Source organism: Poecilia mexicana, unplaced genomic scaffold (assembly GCF_051168715.1).
Source record: "Poecilia mexicana isolate PSO_F unplaced genomic scaffold, ASM5116871v1 scaffold_23, whole genome shotgun sequence".
NCBI classification, from domain to species: Eukaryota; Metazoa; Chordata; class Actinopteri; order Cyprinodontiformes; family Poeciliidae; genus Poecilia; species Poecilia mexicana.
Window position 1 is genome coordinate 21,757,516 of NW_028263392.1, and position 22,500 is coordinate 21,780,015.

General features: G+C 43.0%; 3 protein-coding genes across 5 annotated transcripts; 2 read left to right on the plus strand and 1 right to left on the minus strand.

Annotated features, from left to right (window-relative positions):
• Nucleotides 1-2,977: 2,977 nt before the first annotated feature.
• On the plus strand, nt 2,978-4,627 carry LOC148152625 (tubulin polymerization-promoting protein family member 3-like). The gene is made up of 3 exons (XM_088002946.1): nt 2,978-3,200; nt 3,371-3,524; nt 4,265-4,627. The coding sequence occupies exons 1-3, from the start codon at nt 3,013-3,015 to the stop codon at nt 4,460-4,462; spliced, it is 540 nt and encodes a 179-aa protein (XP_087859072.1). The 5' UTR covers nt 2,978-3,012; the 3' UTR covers nt 4,463-4,627.
• Nucleotides 4,628-5,358: 731 nt separating this feature from the next.
• On the minus strand, nt 5,359-10,624 carry LOC106908094 (uncharacterized). Of its 2 annotated transcripts, none has more exons than XM_014974070.2 (2): nt 10,436-10,624; nt 5,359-6,388 (listed from the first exon to the last, which is right to left on the minus strand). In XM_014974070.2, the coding sequence occupies exons 1-2, from the start codon at nt 10,520-10,522 to the stop codon at nt 5,564-5,566; spliced, it is 912 nt and encodes a 303-aa protein (XP_014829556.2). In that variant the 5' UTR covers nt 10,523-10,624; the 3' UTR covers nt 5,359-5,563. The 2 variants fall into 2 exon arrangements, with proteins under 2 accessions (XP_014829556.2, XP_014829558.2); XM_014974072.2 differs by having other exon boundaries at nt 5,359-6,385; nt 10,436-10,622.
• Nucleotides 10,625-12,913: 2,289 nt separating this feature from the next.
• zdhhc1 (zDHHC palmitoyltransferase 1) lies at nt 12,914-21,132 on the plus strand. 2 transcript variants are annotated; one of them, XM_088002941.1, is made up of 8 exons: nt 12,914-13,305; nt 13,812-13,936; nt 14,016-14,171; nt 14,244-14,359; nt 14,427-14,524; nt 16,209-16,317; nt 16,498-16,573; nt 20,126-21,132. In XM_088002941.1, the coding sequence occupies exons 1-8, from the start codon at nt 13,142-13,144 to the stop codon at nt 20,557-20,559; spliced, it is 1,278 nt and encodes a 425-aa protein (XP_087859067.1). In that variant the 5' UTR covers nt 12,914-13,141; the 3' UTR covers nt 20,560-21,132. The 2 variants fall into 2 exon arrangements, with proteins under 2 accessions (XP_087859067.1, XP_087859068.1); XM_088002942.1 differs by having other exon boundaries at nt 20,129-21,132.
• Nucleotides 21,133-22,500: the final 1,368 nt, after the last annotated feature.

Below are 22,500 nucleotides of genomic sequence, written 5' to 3' on the forward strand. Positions count from 1 at the left end.
ATAAACAGGCAGTAAACTGGTGATAAACTGGTGATAAACAGGCAGTAAACTGTTGATAAACTGGCAGTAAACTGGTGATAAACTGGTAGTAAACTGGTGATAAACTGGTAGTAAACTGGTGATAAACAGGCAGTAAACTGGTGATAAACTGGTAGTAAATAGGTAATAAACTGGTAGTAAACTGGTGATGAACTGGTAGTAAACTGGTGATAAACTGGTAGTAAACTGGTGATAAACTGGTAGTAAACTGGTGATAAACTGGCAGTAAACTGGTGATAAACTGGTAGTAAATTGGTAATAAACTGGTAGTAAATTAGTAATAAACTGGTAGTAAACAGGTGATAAACTGGCAGTAAACTGGTGATAAACTGGTAGTAAACTGTTGATAAACTGGTAGTAAACTGGTGATAAACTGGTAGTAAACTGGTCATAAACAGGCAGTAAACTGGTGATAAACTGGTAGTAAACTGGTGATAAACTGGCAGTAAACTGGTGATAAACTGGTAGTAAACTGGTGATAAACTGGTAGTAAACTGGTGATAAACAGGCAGTAAACTGTTGATAAACTGGTAGTAAATTGGTAATAAACTGGTAGTAAATCGGTAATAAACTGGTAGTAAACTGGTAATAAACTGGTAGTAAACTGGTAATAGACTGGTAGTAAACTGGTAATAAACTGGTAGTAAACTGGTGATAAACAGGCAGTAAACTGGTGATAAACAGGCAGTAAACTGGTGATAAACAGGCAGTAAACTGGTGATAAACAGGCAGTAAACTGGTGATAAACTGGTAGTAAACTGGTGATAAACTGGCAGTAAACTGGTGATAAACTGGTAGTAAACTGGTGATAAACTGGTAGTAAACTGGTGATAAACAGGCAGTAAACTGGTGATAAACTGGTAGTAAACTGGTGATAAACTGGTAGTAAACTGGTGATAAACAGGCAGTAAACTGGTGATAAACTGGTAGTAAACTGGTGATAAACTGGCAGTAAACTGGCAGTAAACTGGTGATAAACTGGTAGTAAACTGGTGATAAACAGGCAGTAAACTGTTGATAAACTGGTAGTAAATTGGTAATAAACTGGTAGTAAATCGGTAATAAACTGGTAGTAAACTGGTAATAAACTGGTAGTAAATTGGTAATAGACTGGTAGTAAACTGGTAATAAACTGGTAGTAAACTGGTGATAAACAGGCAGTAAACTGGTGATAAACAGGCAGTAAACTGGTGATAAACAGGCAGTAAACTGGTGATAAACAGGCAGTAAACTGGTGATAAACTGGTAGTAAACTGGTGATAAACTGGCAGTAAACTGGTGATAAACTGGTAGTAAACTGGTGATAAACTGGTAGTAAACTGGTGATAAACAGGCAGTAAACTGGTGATAAACTGGTAGTAAACTGGTGATAAACTGGTAGTAAACTGGTGATAAACAGGCAGTAAACTGGTGATAAACTGGTAGTAAACTGGTGATAAACAGGCAGTAAACTGTTGATAAACTGGCAGTAAACTGGTGATAAACTGGTAGTAAACTGGTGATAAACTGGTAGTAAACTGGTGATAAACAGGCAGTAAACTGGTGATAAACTGGTAGTAAATAGGTAATAAACTGGTAGTAAACTGGTGATGAACTGGTAGTAAACTGGTGATAAACTGGTAGTAAACTGGTGATAAACTGGTAGTAAACTGGTGATAAACTGGCAGTAAACTGGTGATAAACTGGTAGTAAATTGGTAATAAACTGGTAGTAAATTAGTAATAAACTGGTAGTAAACAGGTGATAAACTGGCAGTAAACTGGTGATAAACTGGTAGTAAACTGGTGATAAACTGGCAGTAAACTGGTGATAAACTGATATCAAACTGGTGATAAACTGGTAGTAAACTGGTGATAAACTGATAGTAAACTGGTGATAAACTGGCAGTAAGCTGGTGATAAACTGGTAGTAAATTGGTAATGAACTGGTAGTAAACTGGTGATGAACTGGTAGTAAACTGGTGATAAACTGGCAGTAAGCTGGTGATAAACTGGTAGTAAACTGGTGATAAACTGGCAGTAAACTGGTGATAAACTGGTAGTAAACTGGTGATAAACTGGCAGTAAACTGGTGATAAACTGGTAGTAAACTGGTGATAAATTGGCAGTAAACTGGTAGTAAACTGGTGATGAACTGGTAGTAAACTGGTGATAAACTGGCAGTAAACTGGTGATAAACTGGTAGTAAACTGGTGATAAACTGGCAGTAAACTGGTGATAAACTGGTGATAAACTGGTAGTAAATTGGTAATAAACTTGTAGTAAATTGGTAATAAACTGGTAGTAAACTGGTGATAAACTGGTAGTAAACTGGTGATAAACTGGCAGTAAACTGGTGATAAACTGGCAGTAAACTGGTGATAAACTGGTAGTAAATTGGTGATAAACTGGTAGTAAACTGGTGATAAACTGGTAGTAAACTGGTGATAAACTGGCAGTAAACTGGTGATAAACTGATATCAAACTGGTGATAAACTGGTAGTAAACTGGTGATAAACTGGTGATAAACTGGTAGTAAACTGGTGATAAACAGGCAGTAAGCTGGTGATAAACTGGTAGTAAATTGGTAATAAACTGGCAGTAAACTGGTGATAAACTGGTAGTAAACTGGTGATAAACTGGCAGTAAACTGGTGATAAACTGGTAGTAAACTGGTGATAAACTGATATCAAACTGGTGATAAACTGTTGATAAAATGGTAGTAAACTGGTAGTAAACTGACCGTCGGACGTTCAGCTGTAGGAGGTTCTGTTCCAGGTGAAGTTCAGAACCTTAGAGACGGTTCTGTTCTTGAAGTGTTTCTAGACGGACTGATGTTTTGGTTCTGGTCCGTTATGGAATGCTTTGTTGATTTCTGAGATCTTATGCCTACTTCCTGTTGTCAGACGGGTTCTGTTCCACAGTTTTCACATGTAAATGCTCATAGTGACGGTGCGTTCACTGACCTTTGCTCTTCTACAGCTGTCGTCTCATCATGGCGGTCAGTTCGGACGTGGAGCCGCTCTTTGTGGCCTTCAAGAAGTTCTCCCTCTACGGAGACACGAAGGCGAGCGGCAGGGAGCTGACCGGGAAGGCCTGGGCCAAGCTGTGCAAGGACTGCCGGGTCATCGATGGGAAGAGCGTCACCGGCACCGACGTGGACATCGTCTTCTCCAAAGTGAAGTGAGTTTCTCTGCAGCGGATCCACATCGGGTCGGGGTCTCCTCTCATGACTCATGTAGAAGCAGCAGATTCAGTTTGGCACTGGATCCATTGGAGGTTCTGGAGTGAATAAAGGTTCCGGTGAAGGTCTGAGATGAAGGTTGTTGATGGAATATCTCTATGTCTTCCAGACAGAGGTCGGCTCGAGTCATCACCTACAAGGAGTTCCAGCAGGCGCTGGAAGAACTGGCTCCCAAGAGGTTCAAAGGTCAAAGTAAAGAGGCAGCGCTGCAGTCCATTCACAAGCTGGTGGAGGGCCAAGAGCCGACCAATGTCGGCGTGACGGTGAGCCTTCATGGAGACGTTTCCTGTTCAGTTGAATCACGCTTACTTTCTGTTTCTGACTGAACAGAAACAGAAAGCTTCCAGAAACGCTGGACCGGGTGAGTTTAGAGCAGAAAATGTCTGACCCTCGATTAGCTTCTGCTAATCTGACTTTCTGAGAAGCAAAGATGTTCAGAGGAAAATCACTGAACTGCTGATGAAACAAAATTTATCACAAAGGCTGGAATAAACCTGAAGGCGTCCAGTTGGTTCACTCGCAAGATTTAGAAACTGATGTTCAAACCGAAGAGCTCCGACCCCGGCCCCCGCAGCGATAAAGCTTCCTGGATGTAGCCTCATGGCAGGAGCAACACTCCGGGCGTTAAGTTTGTCTGGTGTCCCTTAATGCCGGCCTGCAGACGTTTTCTATCTACGTTAAACTGGGAGACCCAATAATGTCGGAAGAGACGATGCTACTTTTCTGTTCTGGGGATCGTAAGATCCTCCAACTGACTGACTTTAGTTGCTGCTGTTTAACCAAACAGTCATTCGCTGTTGGATTGGGTTCTTCATAATCAGTCTTCCACTTAGAATCATGAGTATTGAAGTGTTTGTGAAATCTTGATTTTTAACTAAATATTTCTGATCAAATTCATCTTAAAGTCAGGAACTCCTAACTTTTCTGACCCATTCTGCTGAGCAGACAGGAAGTAGCTTCACTTGTCCCCCAATTTCCTTCCTGTCCTCTCTGTGTCCCTCAGAAAGTGGCGAAGACGGCAACGGTGGACCGTCTGACTGACACGTCCCGCTACACCGGGTCCCACAAGGAGCGCTTCGACGACAGCGGCCGGGGCAAAGGTTGCGAAGGCCGCGAAGACCTGGTGGAGCACACGGGCTACGTGAACGCGTACAAGGACGCCGGAACGTACGACAGCAAGGTGAAGGACGCTGACAAGTGAGGAGATGCCCCCTGCTGGAAGCTCAGAGGAAGTCCTCTGGGACTGGACCAAATCCTGCATCGAGGGAGCTGGACAGACCTCCACGAATTAATAAACAACATTTAGAGCTTCTAGGTTATTGTTTCACAATGTCTCCCTCCTGTAATAAACATCACATATGATGGAGTTCATGAAAATATGATTTTTTTTTTAAATCAGTTAGATTTCTGAGGTGAATAGAAAATGTTGAGTTGGAGAAAAAATATTTTCAGATGATTTAAATTATCATATAAATTAGAAACTCAAAAATCTAAAAAGTTAAATATTCCAAGAAGAAATTATTTATTCTGGTAGAAAAAATGTCCAACAGCAACAAACATTTTGCAGGTGTGTGGCGCCCCATAGAGGCAGAGATAAGCTACAGAAGGTCAACCCATGTTGCACTCAAGAAGAGATTAAACTCAAACATTTTAATGCTGTCAGATAATTCTGTTTGCTCATTTTTAATGAAACATTGTTGGATTTAGAAGAAATAACCAGATTCATCCAGACCTTTACTTGATTCTTTATTGAAATAACTGTATTTGAAAAGTAAAGTAAATGCAACTACTCAAAAAAAGAAAAATCTGTAAATGTTTCAGTAAAAATGCTTAAATAACGCAGGACATTAAATCTGCTCCATTTCCATCAGTCCAACTAAAACCCAATAATGAAGAAATGAAATGAAAACCTGAAAGCAGCTGAAGGTCCAGAATCTCTGACTGACATTCAGGAAACCAGCAGACCACCTTAAGTGATCCAGAGAACTGAAACTGAACTGAGCAGTGAGGAAACATTAACAGGAAGACCATGATGCCCCACAGAAAGCAGGAAGTGATCCAAACTCCACCAGGAAGTGATGACTCAACAGAAAATAGTTTGATTAAACAAAAACTTTATTCTGAAAACTACAGAAATATAACTTCAATATTTGCAGCAAGAAATCTGATTATTAAAGTTCAAGTAAAGACCAGTAGAATCTTCCTGAAGACAAGATGACGTCTGACCTTCCTTCAGGTTCCTGTTGGTCCGGCTGATGAACAGCAGGCATGAAGCCTTCCGGATCCAGCTGGCCGGTTCTGATCATGACTCAGTCCATTCTCTTTTCACAGCTAGATCTCCGGGTCCGGCGGGTGGTCCAGTCTGTCCTGGAACCACGCCGTGTCCGGCGGACATCATCTGGAGCTTCTGGAGACGCTCGTTGCGCCACAGCATGTCCAGCCACTTGTGGCTACGTTTGTGATTGGCTCGGATCAGCGCTGTGGCAAACATCTCCCCGCAGGCGTCACACTGGTACCCGGCGTGAACCCGCTGGTGGCCCCTCAGGGAGACGGCCAGCTTGAAGGCTGCTCCGCACTCGCCACAGATGAACGGTTTCAGGTCCGAGTGGATGACCTCGTGGTTCTGCAGACTCTGCTTGGTGATGAAACGTTTGTCACACTGGTGACACCAGAACGGTTTCTCTCCGGTGTGCTGGCGCCGGTGCTGTCTCAGCTCAGACAATGTTGTACATCCCTTCCCACACACGTCACACTGGTACGGTGTCTCACCCATGTGTCTACGTCTGTGGACTGTCAAGGCGCTGGACTCAGTGAAACACTTCCCACACACGTCACACTTGTACGGTTTCTCCCCCGTGTGGAGCCGCTGGTGTTTCTTCAGACTGCTGGACACGGAGAAGGACGCTCCGCACTCCACACAGCTGTACGGTTTCTCTCCGGTGTGAATCCGCCAATGGAGCTTCAGGGAGTTCAACACCTTGAAGGAGGCGCCGCAGTCGCCGCAGATGTGTGGTCTCTCCTCACTGTGGACGATCTGGTGGACCTTCAGCCTCTCAGCTGACTGGAAGGTTTTGCTACACAGTGGACAGCGGTGACCCTTTGACCCCGCTTTCCCTTTACGTTTCTGCTGAACACAAAAAAATAACATTTGAATGCGTCAGAATCTACATGGAGGAGAAAACAGATCGTATCTGGACCAATGTTTAACCCTAAAAACAAAGAGGAAACCCGAAGATGAGTTCCCTTCTAGACGAGTTTCTAATGATCTTATTTGAAATCTTATTTATTAAACTCTCTGCTTTCATCATCAAAATCAAAAATCTAAACCAACATTGGTTTTACAGACTGAATACATTTTCAAAGATCACATTAACAGATTAATGGAGGAAACATTTCTCTGCTGGTTCTTCATCAACAAGACGATTGGAGAGTTGATGGACCAGCAGATCTACTCATCCAGATTGGTCATCATCTCCAGTTAAGTTCTGGATATTTTGGCTCTACTTCCTGCTTTCTTCACCTTGGACTTGTTTTCTTCCCACTTCAGATTCTTCCTCAGGAACTTCATCTCTAAAGGTTTTTTCTTTGGTCGTCCAGACGATCTCCTCTTGCTGCCGATCTGGTTATGGAGGCGTCAACATCATCAAGCTGTCAGAAACGGTTCGTTTTCCAGCAGCAGCTTCAGAGTGACTGCAGGGGAAAGATGGAGGTTCAGGTCCCAGAGAGCCGCAGACCTTTTGCTGGCAGCTGATCCAATATGGAAGCAAGAGCAGCTCAGATCCTGGAGGCCAAGCGACAGAACCACTGGATCCTCCTCACCTTTTTCTTGTCATTCTGAGGATGTTGGAAGTTTAGCGAACGACAGAACCCGGCCAAAGTTCCCAGTTCATTAAAATCCAAACAGAACTGTCCTTCCTCTCTTCTTTGCTTCACAATCCACAAATGAATCAGGAATGTTGATAATAACAGAGAGATGGGATTTTAACACATTCATTAAGAATAATTAATTACATCAATTTTAATGAGGTGCATATTGCAACCCAGTTAATTGCAATATTTATATATACATTTTTTACATGCAACAGTCCCAAGGCGGAACCTTTGTATTCCTGTGTTTCTGGTACAATCGTAAATGTGACGCACAGCTGCGTCACTAACATTAGCAATGGAAGCGGGTTCTCTCGGTTAATTTCTGCTTTTAAATGATCTGACTGGACGATGGAAAACACTATTGATGTGTTTAAGTTGAGCTAAACCAGAGTTTCTCCGCCTGGTCCTCAGGCCTCCTGTCCTGCATGTTTTAGGTGTTTCCCTTCTGCCACCTGGATTGTATCTCTGGGTGATTAACAGGCTTCTGCAGTAATTGATGGTCATGCAGTCATTTGAATCAGCTGTTCTGCAATAGAGGCTCATCTAAAACATGCAGAGCAGGGGGGCTGAGGACCAGGATTGAGAAACACCGACTTAAAATGAGTTAGCCTATTCTATCTAGCCAACCATAGACATGAATCCGTAGACGCCTCACTGAGCGCTGAGTCCTGCGTTATGTCGCCGCCATCTTGTATGTGGCAGCAGATGAGATCTTCTGCCTTTTTGTGACCTCCTGACCTCCCTCTGTGACCATCTGCTGACCATTAACTCCTCCTGAACTCTTTGAATTAGCCAATATAAACTGAATAATTTACTTGTAAGTGAATAGTGAATAAATAAATAAACTATATTCTAAACAATGTTGAATTAGATTAGGAATGTTGTAACTACCTCAGGTTTTAAACAGATTGTCTTCTTGATGCGCAGCGTTCAGCAGAGTGACCCCTGACCCACCAAAGAAAAACCCGCAGGATACATCTGACAATCCTTCAGAGAATAGCTTACGCTGCGTTATTTGGTGTTGGACTACAGATAAGTGCTGGATCATACTCTTTAACAGGACATGAGAAAACTTATAGCTAGGCAAGAGGGGCTGACCTTTGACCCTGCAGCTGGTGATGCCTGCCTCAGGATGCATCAGGAAATCCTTCCGAAGGAAAAAACAACAGATTCACTGCCACATGGTGCTCTTTAAAAGGATGCATCACCTCGACTAGATCGCAGCTCCACAGAACTTCTCCCATCTCTGGTACAACAGGAGTTGTAAACTTTTAATTTTGCTTCATCTTTAAACCAGCATTATTCTGAAATATGTCCGGTTTTCCAGGCAAGCAGGTTCATTTTGACGGGTCTACAACTTTCAATTCTCAGGATCTCTCTTCGTTTTTTGACCATAAGTAAAAAAAAATGCTAAAAATATCTTTTTCAATTTATATATATGTATATGCATCATGGTTAATAATAATGTTGGTTTGTTTAGGTGCATACTCTGAGGAGGCTGATAATTTCTCAGAATCAGAGATTATAAGTGGTAAGTCTGTTCTCTGTAACCCTAATTCTAAAATAATTTAATCCTATAAAATGAAAAACTTACATATATGCCTATTGTTGCAGATCTTAATCAGAATAATAATCAGAGGCTACTCAAATTTAACTTTTAGCTTTCTGCAGTTAAAGTGACAACCCCCAACGTCGATCCCTTTCCAGAATTTGTCCTCTCATCATTGTGAATGCTACTTTGCTTCAGTCTTTTTCCTCTTGCAGTTATTGGATCTTCTGAGCCATTTGGTTTGATTCATTTAAGTAACTCCAACCTATTTTCCTGCTCCACATACTTGGCTAACAATTTGTCAGTTAGTCACAAAGTTCTCATGGGGGGAGGGAAGGGGGAGGTTTGATATTGTTTAATCCATCAAACTCCGATTAAAATTTGACAGAAGGTGGTATATACAGTCTCTCTCTCTCTTTATTCAGAAATGCCCCAAAACAATTAAATAATCACATCAAAAGAAACTCTGTCTTTAGTCATTTATTTGATTGACAAATATATTGTGTGAGAAAGAAATAAAGAAGAAATAAAGAGAAATAAAGAAATAAAGAAGAAATAAAGAGCTGAAAGGATTTCACCTTTTCTACGTAATGACACTTGTTCTCTGAGCTAATGCTATCATTTTTATATCAACAGGATGGATGCAAATATTTTCAGGCTGATGAATTAAAATGCATTTCCTCCTACATTAACAGACTAGAAAGTTAAGGATGATGTAAAATGTTCTACATAATGGGCCTCTGTTTTGTAATGCTTTTAAGCTGTTATGGTATCTAAAAACAAAGCAGAGAATTTCAAACCATTTGCGGAGAACGTTTTCAACAGAGACGGACTGAAAAAAAGTTCGACTCATATGTGTCAATAAAGGTGTAAAAACCGTATTTATTTCAAGTAATTTGCGAAATAAAACCCACCATTTTAGGGATTACATGGTTAAGAAACGTGATAATGTTACAAATATCTTTAAAATTTCCTCTTCGGTCATATTTCAGTCCGGTTTCTCGTCAATATGCGAGACTTTAGAGCGATGCGCGCTCCCGCGAGAGGGGATGCAATTTTGGGCAGGCATGCGTTTCTGGGCATAACACCGGCACATATTCCACATTCAATATGGCGGCGCTGTTACGTATCGCAGCAACGGGCCGACCCGCTCCATGAGGCGTCTACGTATTCATGTCTATGTAGCCAACAATAGCATTTCAATGCTAACATGTAGCAGCTAATGCTAGGGTCAGTGTCCACATTTTGAAAGAGCCTGAAGGATTGATCACAGAAACTCTGGAGAGATGAACTAACTTCAACCCAACCCAGAAAATGTTCACAGCAGGCCAGGAAAAATTAGAAGGCACAGCTAAATAAACTGTAAAAAAAGAAAAAATATATATTTAGTTTTATGAATCTATTCATTGGCCTTTACATTAATGTCTTGACTGACCTGAAGAATATTTTAAAAATAATAAATATTTGTTGTTGCGCTCATTTGTCCATTTATTCAATAATTTAGCAGCATAAATGGTTTTGTCAAAATTGTTGCTTATTTAGTCAATAAATGGTTTACAAAGCAATACTTCACCGTAAACATTTGAACCACTAATTCAGTCTGTTCACGAGGAAAACCAGCCGCTGGAGTCGGATTATTCACTGCTGGTGGATCAGAACTCGGGCTCAGTTCGGATCGACTAGACAGGTTCAGGTCCAGTTCGGTAAAGTTAGAGACCGACCGGATTTTTAGTAGCAGTCCAGAATCACACTCACCTTCTTCCACTTGGAAGGACAGCAGGAGGATCCCCAGTCCTGGTGCTGGTCTTGGTTCTGGTCCTGCTTCTGGTCCTGGCCCTCCATCGCAGCCCCAAATTGCTCCAGATTCTGGTTCTGTATCGCTCACGCCACCGGACCGGAGTCACCGATTACGTTCTGAACACAGGAAGTCCAGGGAGCATGCGCAGTAACTTCTTCTTCCTCTTTCTTATGGCGGTTGGCAAACAACATTATGTGCGTTAGCGCCACCTTCCAGATTGGAGTATAGATCATATTTTTACTTCTACAATCTCCCCAAAACACCCGTTCTTCTTAAAAAACTAAAAATATTAAAATCACCAGATGATCTCCCAAACATTTCCCTTATATCTAATTTAATTGTATTCCTATCTAAATTTTTAATTAACACCTCTTTCATGAACATTATTATGTTTTAAAATATATGTTGTACTGTTTCTATTTGTTCACAATATTTAATCCTCTATGTTCAAATATGGATATATCTTCTTCTTTTTAAAAAATTCTTTGACATTTTCTAAATTCCCAACATTTTAAATACTATAATGAAACCTAGCATTACCTCCTCTATCCCACTGTTCTTGCCATTTCTTCTTAATGTCATTTTTAAAACATTCTTTATCTCATTTTTATTTATTTAAATGTTTAAATCAACAATATTATTTTTTGCAGCACTTTTAGCAAAACTATCAGCCAACTCGTTTCCTACCACACCAATGTTGGCAGGAATCCAAACTAGTTTAACCTGAGATCCATGATTTTTAATCCTGAAAATTTAGTGAATTATATCCAATATAATATCGTACCCTGATTTTGAATTTACCTCTTGAATATTATCAATGTACAACTTGAGTCTGAACAAATAATAGCCTCTCTCACACTTCTTCAATCCATTCTACTGCCATTAATTCACCTGTATACACTGTCAATATATCTGTTATTCTTTTATATTTCACAATATTTAAGTCTATTTCAAACTGTACATTTATCATTTAACATTTTAGAAGCATCTGCATAGATCTGTACCCAGATAGCACACAACATTAAATCAACGTTGAATTATAGTCAGAATGGTTGATTTTTGGTTGAAGTTGTAAACTTGTCAACCATCAAACAATCATCCAATTCTAACCGTTGAATCAACGTTGTTTTGTGGTTGAAATCTTATGAGTGAAATGCCGATGTCTGATCAACGTTGAATGTCAGCTGTTTTGCCGAACCCTTCCCCTCCCCTCCTCCTCATCAGAGCTCTGGGTCAGAGCATTTTACTACTGATTGGGGGTTCTCACATTTTTAGGGGGCAGGGGGCATCTACAACTTACTACAAGGAGTGGAGCGGTCCACCCCCACGTTTACATGAGTGGGATGTCCCAAACACACAGCTGCTTCACTGTTGGCAAAAGATGTTAATTCAATGTTGAATTATGATCACAAAGGTTGCAGGTATAGTTGAGGTCAATGACAGAAGCTGGATCAACCATCAAACAACCATTCAATTCTAGCCAATTAACTAACGTTGAAACTGTGTCAATGAATCAATGTTGATTTACTGTCAATATCCATTGATTGAAATGCCAACGTCGAATCCAGTGTGGTTCAGCTCTGGTCCTCCAGGCCCTGCAAGTTTTAGGCATTCCCCTAATTCAGCACACATGATTTTAATTGACATCTGATTAACAGGGTTTTGCTGAACTGAAAACACAATAATTATTGCACTGTCAATAAATGACGTCTAATAAATGTTCTTATTGCCAGAGGAACACAGTAAGACCTTCATGAACTCAGAGGTTCACACTGATGAATAAAGAGGATGGATGATCTCTGCTGAAATATTCCTGCCATCTTCCATGTTCTTTCAGCAAACAGTTGAGACAGAGATGGTTTTGGTTTCACCACCATTTACCTGCTGTTATACCTGCCATTCAAACTATTCTTAAAAGATTCTGTTAGTCTGCAGCTCATGTGACCAAACCAGCCGAGGAGATGGCAACATTGTCTTGTACACAAGCTCAAGTTGGCTTACTCAAAGATCACTGGGTCTCCTTAAAAGGTAGAGTCTCTGAGAACAGTTCTTTAAAATATAGTCAGTGTTTTCAGCAAAGTTGAGCTGACTGTCCAGGAACGACTTGAGGTATTTAAAATTTGCCACAGTTTCAACAGGTTGGCCATCAAGTGAAACTTTAATCACTTTCAGTTCTTGTTTATCTCATTTAATTAGCTTTACTTCCTTAAGAAAATGCAAAGGTATCTTCTTTTGTGAGGGAATTTATCTTTTACTGTTCCAGTAATGCCAAAATTAATAATAAATATTAAAGATGTACTCTGATTTAGTAATTATATTAGTTGTGTTACCACCCCCATGCCACTAGAGGCAGCAGCAGGCTCCGAAACAGATTTAGAAGTACAACCGAAAGCTACAGAATTTGCTAAAAACTGTGAGCTGCGCTGAAGAAAATAGAAAAATGAAGAAAATAAATAAGTTCAAATACATTCTGAGAGTGAAACTCCTTCCTAAAGGTGAAAATATATCACAGATTTCAAAATAAAATAAAAACGGAAGTATAGAAAATAGCGCCCCCTTTTGGAAGTCCAAAAGACTTCCAAATAAGGTATGAGACTGACAGTGGTCCGTCCCGCCCCTTCCTGTTTGCTGCAGCGAGGTCCTTCTCGCAGATTTAACCTGGGATGCTGCATTGCATTCTGGGGATTGTAGTGTTTTACTTCACTTGGAGTGTGTGTTGTTTCAGGGGACCCAAGTCGAAGCACTGCAGCGCCTGTAACAAGTGCGTTGCTAACTTCGACCACCACTGCCGCTGGCTCAACAACTGTGTGGGCAGCAGGAACTACAAGTGAGTACTTCCTGTTTCCTCATGTCAGCTGGCGGGTTGAAGGAAGCTCTGCAGGTGGAAACACAAGAAAGCATCAGGAGGAACAGCAAGTCCTCCTGTCAGTCTGAAGCACAGCTACATGTCAGTAAATGAAAAGCTGATTCTGATCTGGCTCGACTGCTGGGAGGAGCCCAGATTTGGGTATTAAAATGTTTTTTATTGGTCTGAAATTTTTATTGGTTGGAAGCACAAAATCATCATAATTAACAGAAGAAAGTGTTGAAAACATGAACATGATGTGTGACTTAATATTGTATAATATTCCTAATATTCCCACTTATTGAGATGCAGCAGCTTGTTGAGGGAATCACAGTTCTGCTGCGCCATGACCGGGTTCCTTACTGCTCCATCTGGACGCCACGTTGGTCACACCTGTGTTACTGTCCTCTTTGTGACTTCTGATTGGCTGATCCACTGCAGCAGGGCGGGGCGGGACATGTGTCTTCACGTGTCCCCCTGTCCTGCAGGTTGTTCCTCCACAGCGTTGTCTCCGCTCTGCTGGGCGTGTCTCTGGTTCTGCTCTTCGCCTCCTACGTCTTCGTCGAGTTCTTCAGGGACCCGTCCAACCTGCGCACCGACAAACACTTCCTGGGTAAGGCTTGACCTCTGACCCCGTGGAACAAGGCTTGTAGCTTGGAGTATGAGACGGAATGTGTTTGCTGTGTCCCCAGTCCAGAATCAGACAGGTGTGTGGTTCGTCTTCCTCCCTGTGGCTCCTCTCAGGTCAGCGGCCGCCGTCATCCCGGTTCTGGCTGCCGTTACCATGGCGATGGGCCTGCTGTCATCGGGGCTTCTCTGCCACCTGCTCTGCTTCCACATCTACCTGAGTAAGAGCCTCACCTGTCTCACCTGTGTCCCCCGCCGGCCGCTATGGCTCACCTGGAGCCGTGTCTCCTCAGTGTGGAACAGACTCAGCACCTATGAGTACATTGTGCGACAGCGCCACCGCCTGGACAGCAGAGACCCCAGGACACCCACTGCAGCTAAGCAGAGACGACGCCCGTCCGTCGTCCAGGTAACGAACTGCTCACCTGAGCGGCCCAGCCTGCCGCTGCGTCCTGACGCCTCTGCTGTCCCAACAGGATGTGAACTACTCAGGGACCCTGGGGTACACCAGCCCCCAGCTGGACATCCAGCAGGGACAGGCGGACACCTGTGCTGGTTCCGATCCGGTCCCCAGGTAACGCCCAAACCCAGAGCAGGGGGTCCTTGTTGCCATGGAGACTGCTGTCTCTGACTCCCAGGAAGCAAACAGAGTGTGTGCTGTGTGTCTGAGCTGAGGGAGTGTGTGTTATAGAGAATCGTCCCGTATTGGACCGATACGGGACGCGATTTGTTCGACACACATCGACACCAGGGCTGTATAATTAAATCGATTCTACAATATGTATCGATTTTTCATCCGCGAGTATCGATACATTAGACCACAGGGGTCCATAGCCTCATACGTCTGGTTTGTGACGGCTTGGCAGCCAGACCCCGCCTCCCCCAGTCCCACTTTCAACTTGTGCTTAAAGAGCACATTATAAACTACACACCAGTTTTTAAATTGCGTTAACAGGCCAAGTGAAACTGGAGTTATGCTAAAATTAGTAAACCGGCTTTTCCGGTTATGTGACAGGAAATGAGCTTCCAAAGGTAAAAATGAAACGCAACGTCAGATTCCTTTGGTTTTAGAAATCTCAAATCTTCAATAAATAATTATGGGATGTATTTTGTTGCTAAGAGACAAAGTAAAGCTGCTCAAGTTACGGTGAAAAAGAAGCGGAACGGAGCAGCGGCAAAAGTAGTGAGTTCGCGAAATTATTGCAAAGTTTGGATCCCGGAGCGATCGGTGGCATCCGCTGGGCGATTTGTTTTTAGCCTAGTGGTTTCTGTCTGTATGTAAAGGAAACCTGAAGAATCAACGCGCAGCAGCAGCGGCGCTCTGCTTGGAGCAGGAAGACGGAGAGGGGAAACCATGACGACGATGGCAGATCAATCATTCTTATTGGTAACTGACAAACAGTATCACAGACTGAGAGAACGATGAGAGGCAGATACTCAGATATACAAGAGGGGAACGGCGGCGCTGCAGCTGCCAGGACTCGATCACTACGGGGTGAGGCGGAGCCGCTTCCCCAGCAGCTAGTAGTAAACGGCTTACAGCCACGGCTAACTCCGGGAGCCAAGGTAGAAAAGCCTTTTTCCCATAGTCCAAAAGACTTTATTTTACCCCCCTACTCCAATCAGAGCCAGGTATTGAGTAGCTGATGCTTTTAATCAGTTTTCAGTTAATTAAATCCAAGTCTATGGAACACAAACTGTCACCAAAATCACTCTGTCCTTCTGAAATCTTTCAGAAAATCATAAGTGTATTGAAGCGTTTTGATCGCCAAATATCGTGATACATGTTGTACCGTGAGCAGGATATCGTGTATCATATTGTATCATGAGATTATTGTAATACTACACCCCTAATCGACACCAAATGTCACAACAAAGACCAAAATAAACACAGGAAATATCGAGGGCAGCAAATTGTCCTGGTGGACGACAATAAATATTTTGGTATTAGTTTTTAAAATACCAGAATTTTTACAGAAGTATCTGGTGACAGGAATTTGTGTGTTAAGATCAGTTACTCCGTACTTGAGTATATTTTTTACCAAGTACTTTTTAGACTTGATCAATGAAAGCTTAATGTATTAATGCTTAATATGTTGAAGTTATGCTACTCTGACTGGAGTACAATCTCTGGGTCTGACCTGCAACTTTAAAATCCTCTGAAATTTTCCAAGAAATGTGGACAAAAAGGTCAAATCTGCTCCCTGGTGGTCACAGCAGGAACTGCACCTTCACACCAGCTGCCCGCTCTGTTTCAGTTTCCTGGCCAATGGCAGAGCGAGGAGCGCATCCAATCCGGTCCATGACGAGGAGGCTCCGCCCACCGCCTCCACAGAGCTGAAGGCACACACACACCGACACACACAGGTCAGCACACACACACACACACCCCATCATGACAACCCAAACAGTTGTTTCATCTGAGCTCAGAGCCTCACCTGAACCATGTTGTTTTCGAAGCGTTTTCATCCTGCTCCGTTTGGCCCACTCTTTATGATTCAGGTTCTGTTCAGTCACTCCTCCATGTTTATCTCTTTTATACCACAGAAGAAGAAGAAGAAGGGCCGTCAGGTTCCAGCGGAGGTGACCAGAGAGCACTGCCCACCTGTAGCTCCGCCCCCAGGTATGAGCTCACCTGGCTCTCTCGTACCAGCCGAGCCGCAGGCTCTGGAGCTAGCTGTGTAAAGCGAGCTAGCTCCAGCGTGGAGAGCGGCCGTCTGCATGATGAAGACCTCTGATCGGCTCAGAGGCCCAAACAGAAAAATGAACATTTAAAGAGCAGAGATGAAGCGTCCAGCTGCTGGTCGACGCTCTGAGAGTGAAATCAGTGGGACTTCTGATGCATTTAATGAACATCTGTTTGTTCACTATTTGTAGAGGTGTTGATTTGAAATTTGATCATAAAATCAGCCAGACATTCATTTCTGGGGCAAAGTTAACCTGCCGAGTTCCTGTAGATCCAAGGCTTTTTCCATTAAGAAAGCAAAGCGGGCCCAGCGGTGCAGAACCGGGACTCCCTGTTGCCTCTGACCATCTTACATGATCTTAACTCCTCCACACTCTGTAACCTCCTCTTGGATATGGCAGGGCATCAAGTGCATCACTAACCACAACATCAGGGGTGCACAATGTCCAATGGACCCCAAAAATAACACTCCACTCAGCGTTATGTGTTTAGCAGCACAATGACGTATCAGCAGATTTAATCCATCATAACACACTTTATTACTGTAAACCATATTCAAACATCTATCAAAGCTACATTTATAAACAATTGTATTTTTTAAGTATGTTTTTAATACATAGTTCATCATATTTAAATATGCTTAGTGGCTATAACAATAGAATAGGAATGGAATATTCTGATATCGATGTATGAAGAGCATATTACAAAGCACACAGCCGTTCATAGTTTATTTAATACATTATTTAGTAATATCAATACATATTTATATAACTATACAAACACTAATAAATATTAATACTGAATAATATATATATATATATATATATATATATATATATATATATATATATATATATATATATATACAGTGGGGAGAACAAGTATTTGATACACTGTTGATTTTTCAGGTTTTCCCACTTGCAAAGCTTGTAGAAGACTGTAATTTTTATCATAGGTCCTCTTCAACTGTGAGTGATGGAATCTAAAACAAAAATCCAGAAAAATACAATGTATGATTTTTAAATAATTAATTTCCATTTTATTGTGTGAAATAAGTATTTGATACACCAGAAAAATGAAACTTAATATTTGGTACAGAAACCTTTGTTTGCAATTACAGAGACGTTTCCTGTAGTTCTTGACCAGGTTTGCACACACTGCAGCAGGGATTTTGGCCCACTCCTCCATACAGATCTCCTCCAGAGCCTTCAGGTTTCGGGGCTGTCGCTGGGCCACATGGACTTTAAGCTCCCTCCAAAGATTTTCTATTGGATTCAGGTCTGGAGACTGGCTAGGCCACTCCAGGACCTTAAGATGTTTCCTACGGAGCCACTCTTTAGTTGCCCTGGCTGTGTGTTTTGGGTCGTTATCATGCTGGAAGACCCGGCCACGACCCATCTTCAGTGCTCTTACTGAGGGAAGGAGGTTGTTGGCCAAAATCTCACGATACATGGCCCCATCCATCCTTCCCACAATAAGGTGCAGTCGTCCTGTCCCCTTTGCAGAAAAGCATCCCCAAAGAATGATGTTTCCACCGCCATGCTTCACGGTTGGGATGGTGTTCTTGGGGTTGTGCTCATCATTCTTCTTCCTCCAAACATGACGAGTGGAGTTTAAACCAAAAAGTTCTATTTTTGTCTCATCAGACCACATGACCTTCTCCCATTCCTCCTCTGGATCATTCAGATGGTCATTTGCAAACATCAGACGGGCTTTGACATGCGTTGGCTTGAGGAAGGGCACCTTGCGAGCACTGCAGGATTTTAATCCTTGACGGCGTAGAGTGTTCCTGATTGTTTTCTTTGAGACTGTGGTCCCAGCTCTACTCAGGTCATTGACCAGGTCCTGCCGTGTAGTTCTGGGCTCATTCCTCACCTTCCTCAAGATCAATGATGCTCCACGAGGTGAGATCTTGCATGGCGCCCCAGACCGAGGGAGATTTTCCGTTATTTTGTATTTCTTCCATTTTCTAATAATTGCACCAACTGTTGTTGCCTTCTCACCAAGCTGCTTGTCCTGTAGCCCATCCCAGCCTTGTGCAGGTCTACAATTTTATCCCTAATGTCCTTACACAGCTCTCTGGTCTTGGGCATTGTGGAGATGCTGGAGTCTGATTGATTGAGTGTGGACAGGTGTCTTTTATACAGGTAACGAGTTCAAACAGGTGCAGTTAGTACAGGTAATGAGTGGAGAACAGGAGGGCTTCTTAAAGAAGAACTAACATGTCTGTGAGAGCCAAAATTCTTACTGGTTGATAGATGATCAAATACTTATTTCACACAATAAAATGGAAATTAATTATTTAAAAATCATACATTGTATTTTTCTGGATTTTTGTTTTAGATTCCATCACTCACAGTTGAAGAGTACCTATGATAAAAATTACAGTCTTCTACAAGCTTTGCAAGTGGGAAAACCTGAAAAATCAGCAGTGTATCAAATACTTGTTCTCCCCACTGTATATATATATATATATATATATATATATATATATATGTTTTGTTTTTTTTTCTCAGCCGACGAGTCCAAAATCCGATGTGAGATTCATCCGTGCTGCAGTGAATCCGTCTCTCTTTATAGATTTCTCCCTCTTCTTCCTCACATCGTGTCTTTAGGAAACTTTCAAAACAAAAGCAGAAGATTTAGGATGTATCTTACTTTGACAGAGTGAAAGAATATAAATAATAGTCTTTACCACCTGTGTAAACTTTGCCGGTGAATGTTATAACACATAATATAAGTTTTATAATATGTGTTATATTGTTTCATTTCTAATATAGGCCCTTGTGTCAGATAATCTAAGTCAATGTTAGAGAATAATTAGTTTTTTTAGATGTACAGAATCTCAGTTAGCCTTCATAGCGGGGCTGAACCCGTATTACACCAAGCACTGTAGCTAATATTAGCTGGTATCTCGCCGGTGGACATAAATACAGTAAAGTAATATTCTAATCACAATATATACACAATAATATGTCCATCTTACTTATGAAATGTTGTCTGTCCTCACATCAATAATCCATCGACCAGAACAACAATATCCCTCAGTGCTGAGGCATCTTCTGCTGTTTTGGTTGAGCAAAGTAGGAGGGTATACCGCTCCAAGATGGCCGCCGTATTTCCTGCGCCGGAGCGGCCAATGCGGGGTCTACTCTTATATTATGTCTATGGAGTTTCAACTGAGAAATAGAAGAAGAAGAAGAATGGAAAAACTGAGTAAAAACATGGTTCCAACAGGGTTCCCCACTCCCAGCATGCCGTAGTTACGCGGACGGCCTTGCATTGATGGTCCAAACACTCATGCGGGTTGGGAACCCCAGTATTATTAAGTCCAGAAAAGCTTTGAAGAACAAAACAAGATGGAAAACTGTTGAATTTAAGTTTGATGGCTGAAGACGTCCCCGTATTTGCTGATGACTCCATCTAAAGTTGTGTTAAGTTGTGCTCCTAACCTCTGACCTCTGAATACGTTGTCTTTTTATTCTCCAGCAGAGTCCTCCCTGGGTCAGCGGCTTCCTTTCCCAGCATTCCCTCTGAGGGCCCCCCCAGGACCTGCCCCGGTCCCGGGCCCCATCCAGGCCGCCGCCCCTCCGGCCGAGTACCATTCGGACTCTGCAGAGTCCCTGGAGGAAATCCCCGTGGCGCTGGCCAAGCTGGGCTCCTCGTCCTCCGGTGACGTCGCCAGGGCGTCTCGCCGGCCGGACCGAGGGGCCCACGGCCCCCCGCCGGACCGGCCCGATCCAGCGCTCCACAAGACCAGGAAGAAGAACCCATCCTGTCGAGGGAACAGAACCACAGCCCAGCTGAGGTTTGAGATGGCGTCAGCGCAGCCGCCGTCCGTGTTCGTCAGCCGCGCCAGCGGAGAGACGGCCGAAGTCCTCAGCTGGACGCAGAGCGGGTCCAGAGCCGTTCTGGAGTCCTGACCAGGTCCATTGGTTCTGGTTCAGCCTCCTGTACCGAGTTCTGACCTGAAACAGCAGCTGCTGTTGAAAAGGGACTTTTATTATGAAGGGTTGTGTGTATTTATTGGTGGACATGACTTTTAATTTGAAAGCCAAAGTGACTTCCTGTGAGTTCCAACCCCATCAGATCAGATGCTGTTCATTGGGTTTAGTCAAAGCAGGTCAAGGTGCTACACATGATCAAATGTTATTGTTGCTGTTTCCTTAGCAACCTTGTCTCCTGGTTTCCATGGTAACTCAGACTCAATCAATATATTTGGTGAATCAATCCGATGACTTCAGCTCAGTGTTTCACAGCCATCTGTGTGGCGACACCCGGTGGCTAAACTGTGAACTGCAGCTCAAAGAAAGCAGAACACTGAGGTTTCCAGGTCAAAGGTCGTTTTCACTCTGCTGTGCCTCTTTTCATCCTCCTGCTTCTGACCTGAAGTCTGAATCTGTCAATGTGAACTGCTCCTTTAAATCTGAGTAGCAAGGGGGCGGAGTTACCTGTGTGATGTCACTGTTTGCAATAAACTATGACCCACAGTCGCACATTCCTCTTCATGACAACAAAAAAACATAAAACAGTTTTACTGAACCAGCTGGATTGCTGCATGCAATAATACTAATGGAAAGTTTAGTGAAAGGAAAAACGTAACAGAAAAGGTTGGACTGATTTCCACACAAATCACTTTCTTTACAGAACATATTTACATGAAAATGCTAAACGTTAAAGGCAAAACGTTCAGAAATCGAGGAAGAGAGCCGAACAGCAAGCAGCATGGAAAGGCCTTTGACCTCTGACCTGCAGTTTTGCTCATGCTCCGGGGTCACCGAGGTTTCCAACAATCTGAGGAACAAAGAGAACTTCCTGCATAAACAGCAGGGGTCCGAGTCCAGAGCCCCTCAGTGGACGACACAGGAAGTTCTGTCAGAATGCTCCAGGCTTCACCTGCACACCAACTGATCCATCTGGGGTCAAAGGTCAACAACACAATGACCAAAAACCTCAGGAAGAATTTGTATCAAATACTCAGAGAATGTTGGGTTTTCATTCTGTCTGAACCAGAACCGACCCGTTTCAGCTTCACTTCTGGATCTAAAAGCTGAGCTGAACTTTTCAGCCCAACACCCAACGGTTCTGATGTTTATTAAAACGGACCTCCGGTTCTGACTCTGCTCACAACCACAGGACACCCGGTTCCACCAGAACCGGCCCACATCACGTCCTGCTGCTGGTTCCTGTCTCTGACTTTCCATTCATTTCTAACCTTTGACCTAAATTCACTTCACCTCAAACCCAAACCAGCGTTTCCCCTCATGGGGCCCACGCTTCAGGCCCCAGCAGGTGCAGTGGGTCCCCACAATGCATCTAATACATGGTTCACACACACACATTAAAGCTGACCAATATGATCCGTCAGTAACCAGCAACACCTCAGGCTTTTATTTTGACAGGCTGATATCATCGGTGTGTGTTGCTACATATCCTCCCTGGATGAGAAGCGGTTACCCTGGTAACCAGCCTCCAACAACATCAAAACAACGTCGATCACGAAGGAGGGGCAGCGAGAAGCATGTGACACACACACAAAGACACACACCATGCAGCGTGGGAAGTTCACAGAGCGACACCAGAGACGCGTCTCTCTCTCTCTCTCTCTCTCACAGCCAGGCTGCGGTTTGTGAAGGGTGAATGAGGCGTGACGCATCCAGACCACAATAATCTCTAGTTGCGTTATTTCAGATTAAAATCATGAAACACAAAGAGACACCTGACAGACAGAGAGCAGGGAAAACTGGATCAGCAAAGACGGATGGACAGAGGCATCCATCCATCCATCATCCATCCATCCATCCATCATCCATCCATCCATCCATCATCCATCCATCATCCATCCATCCATCCATCATCCATCC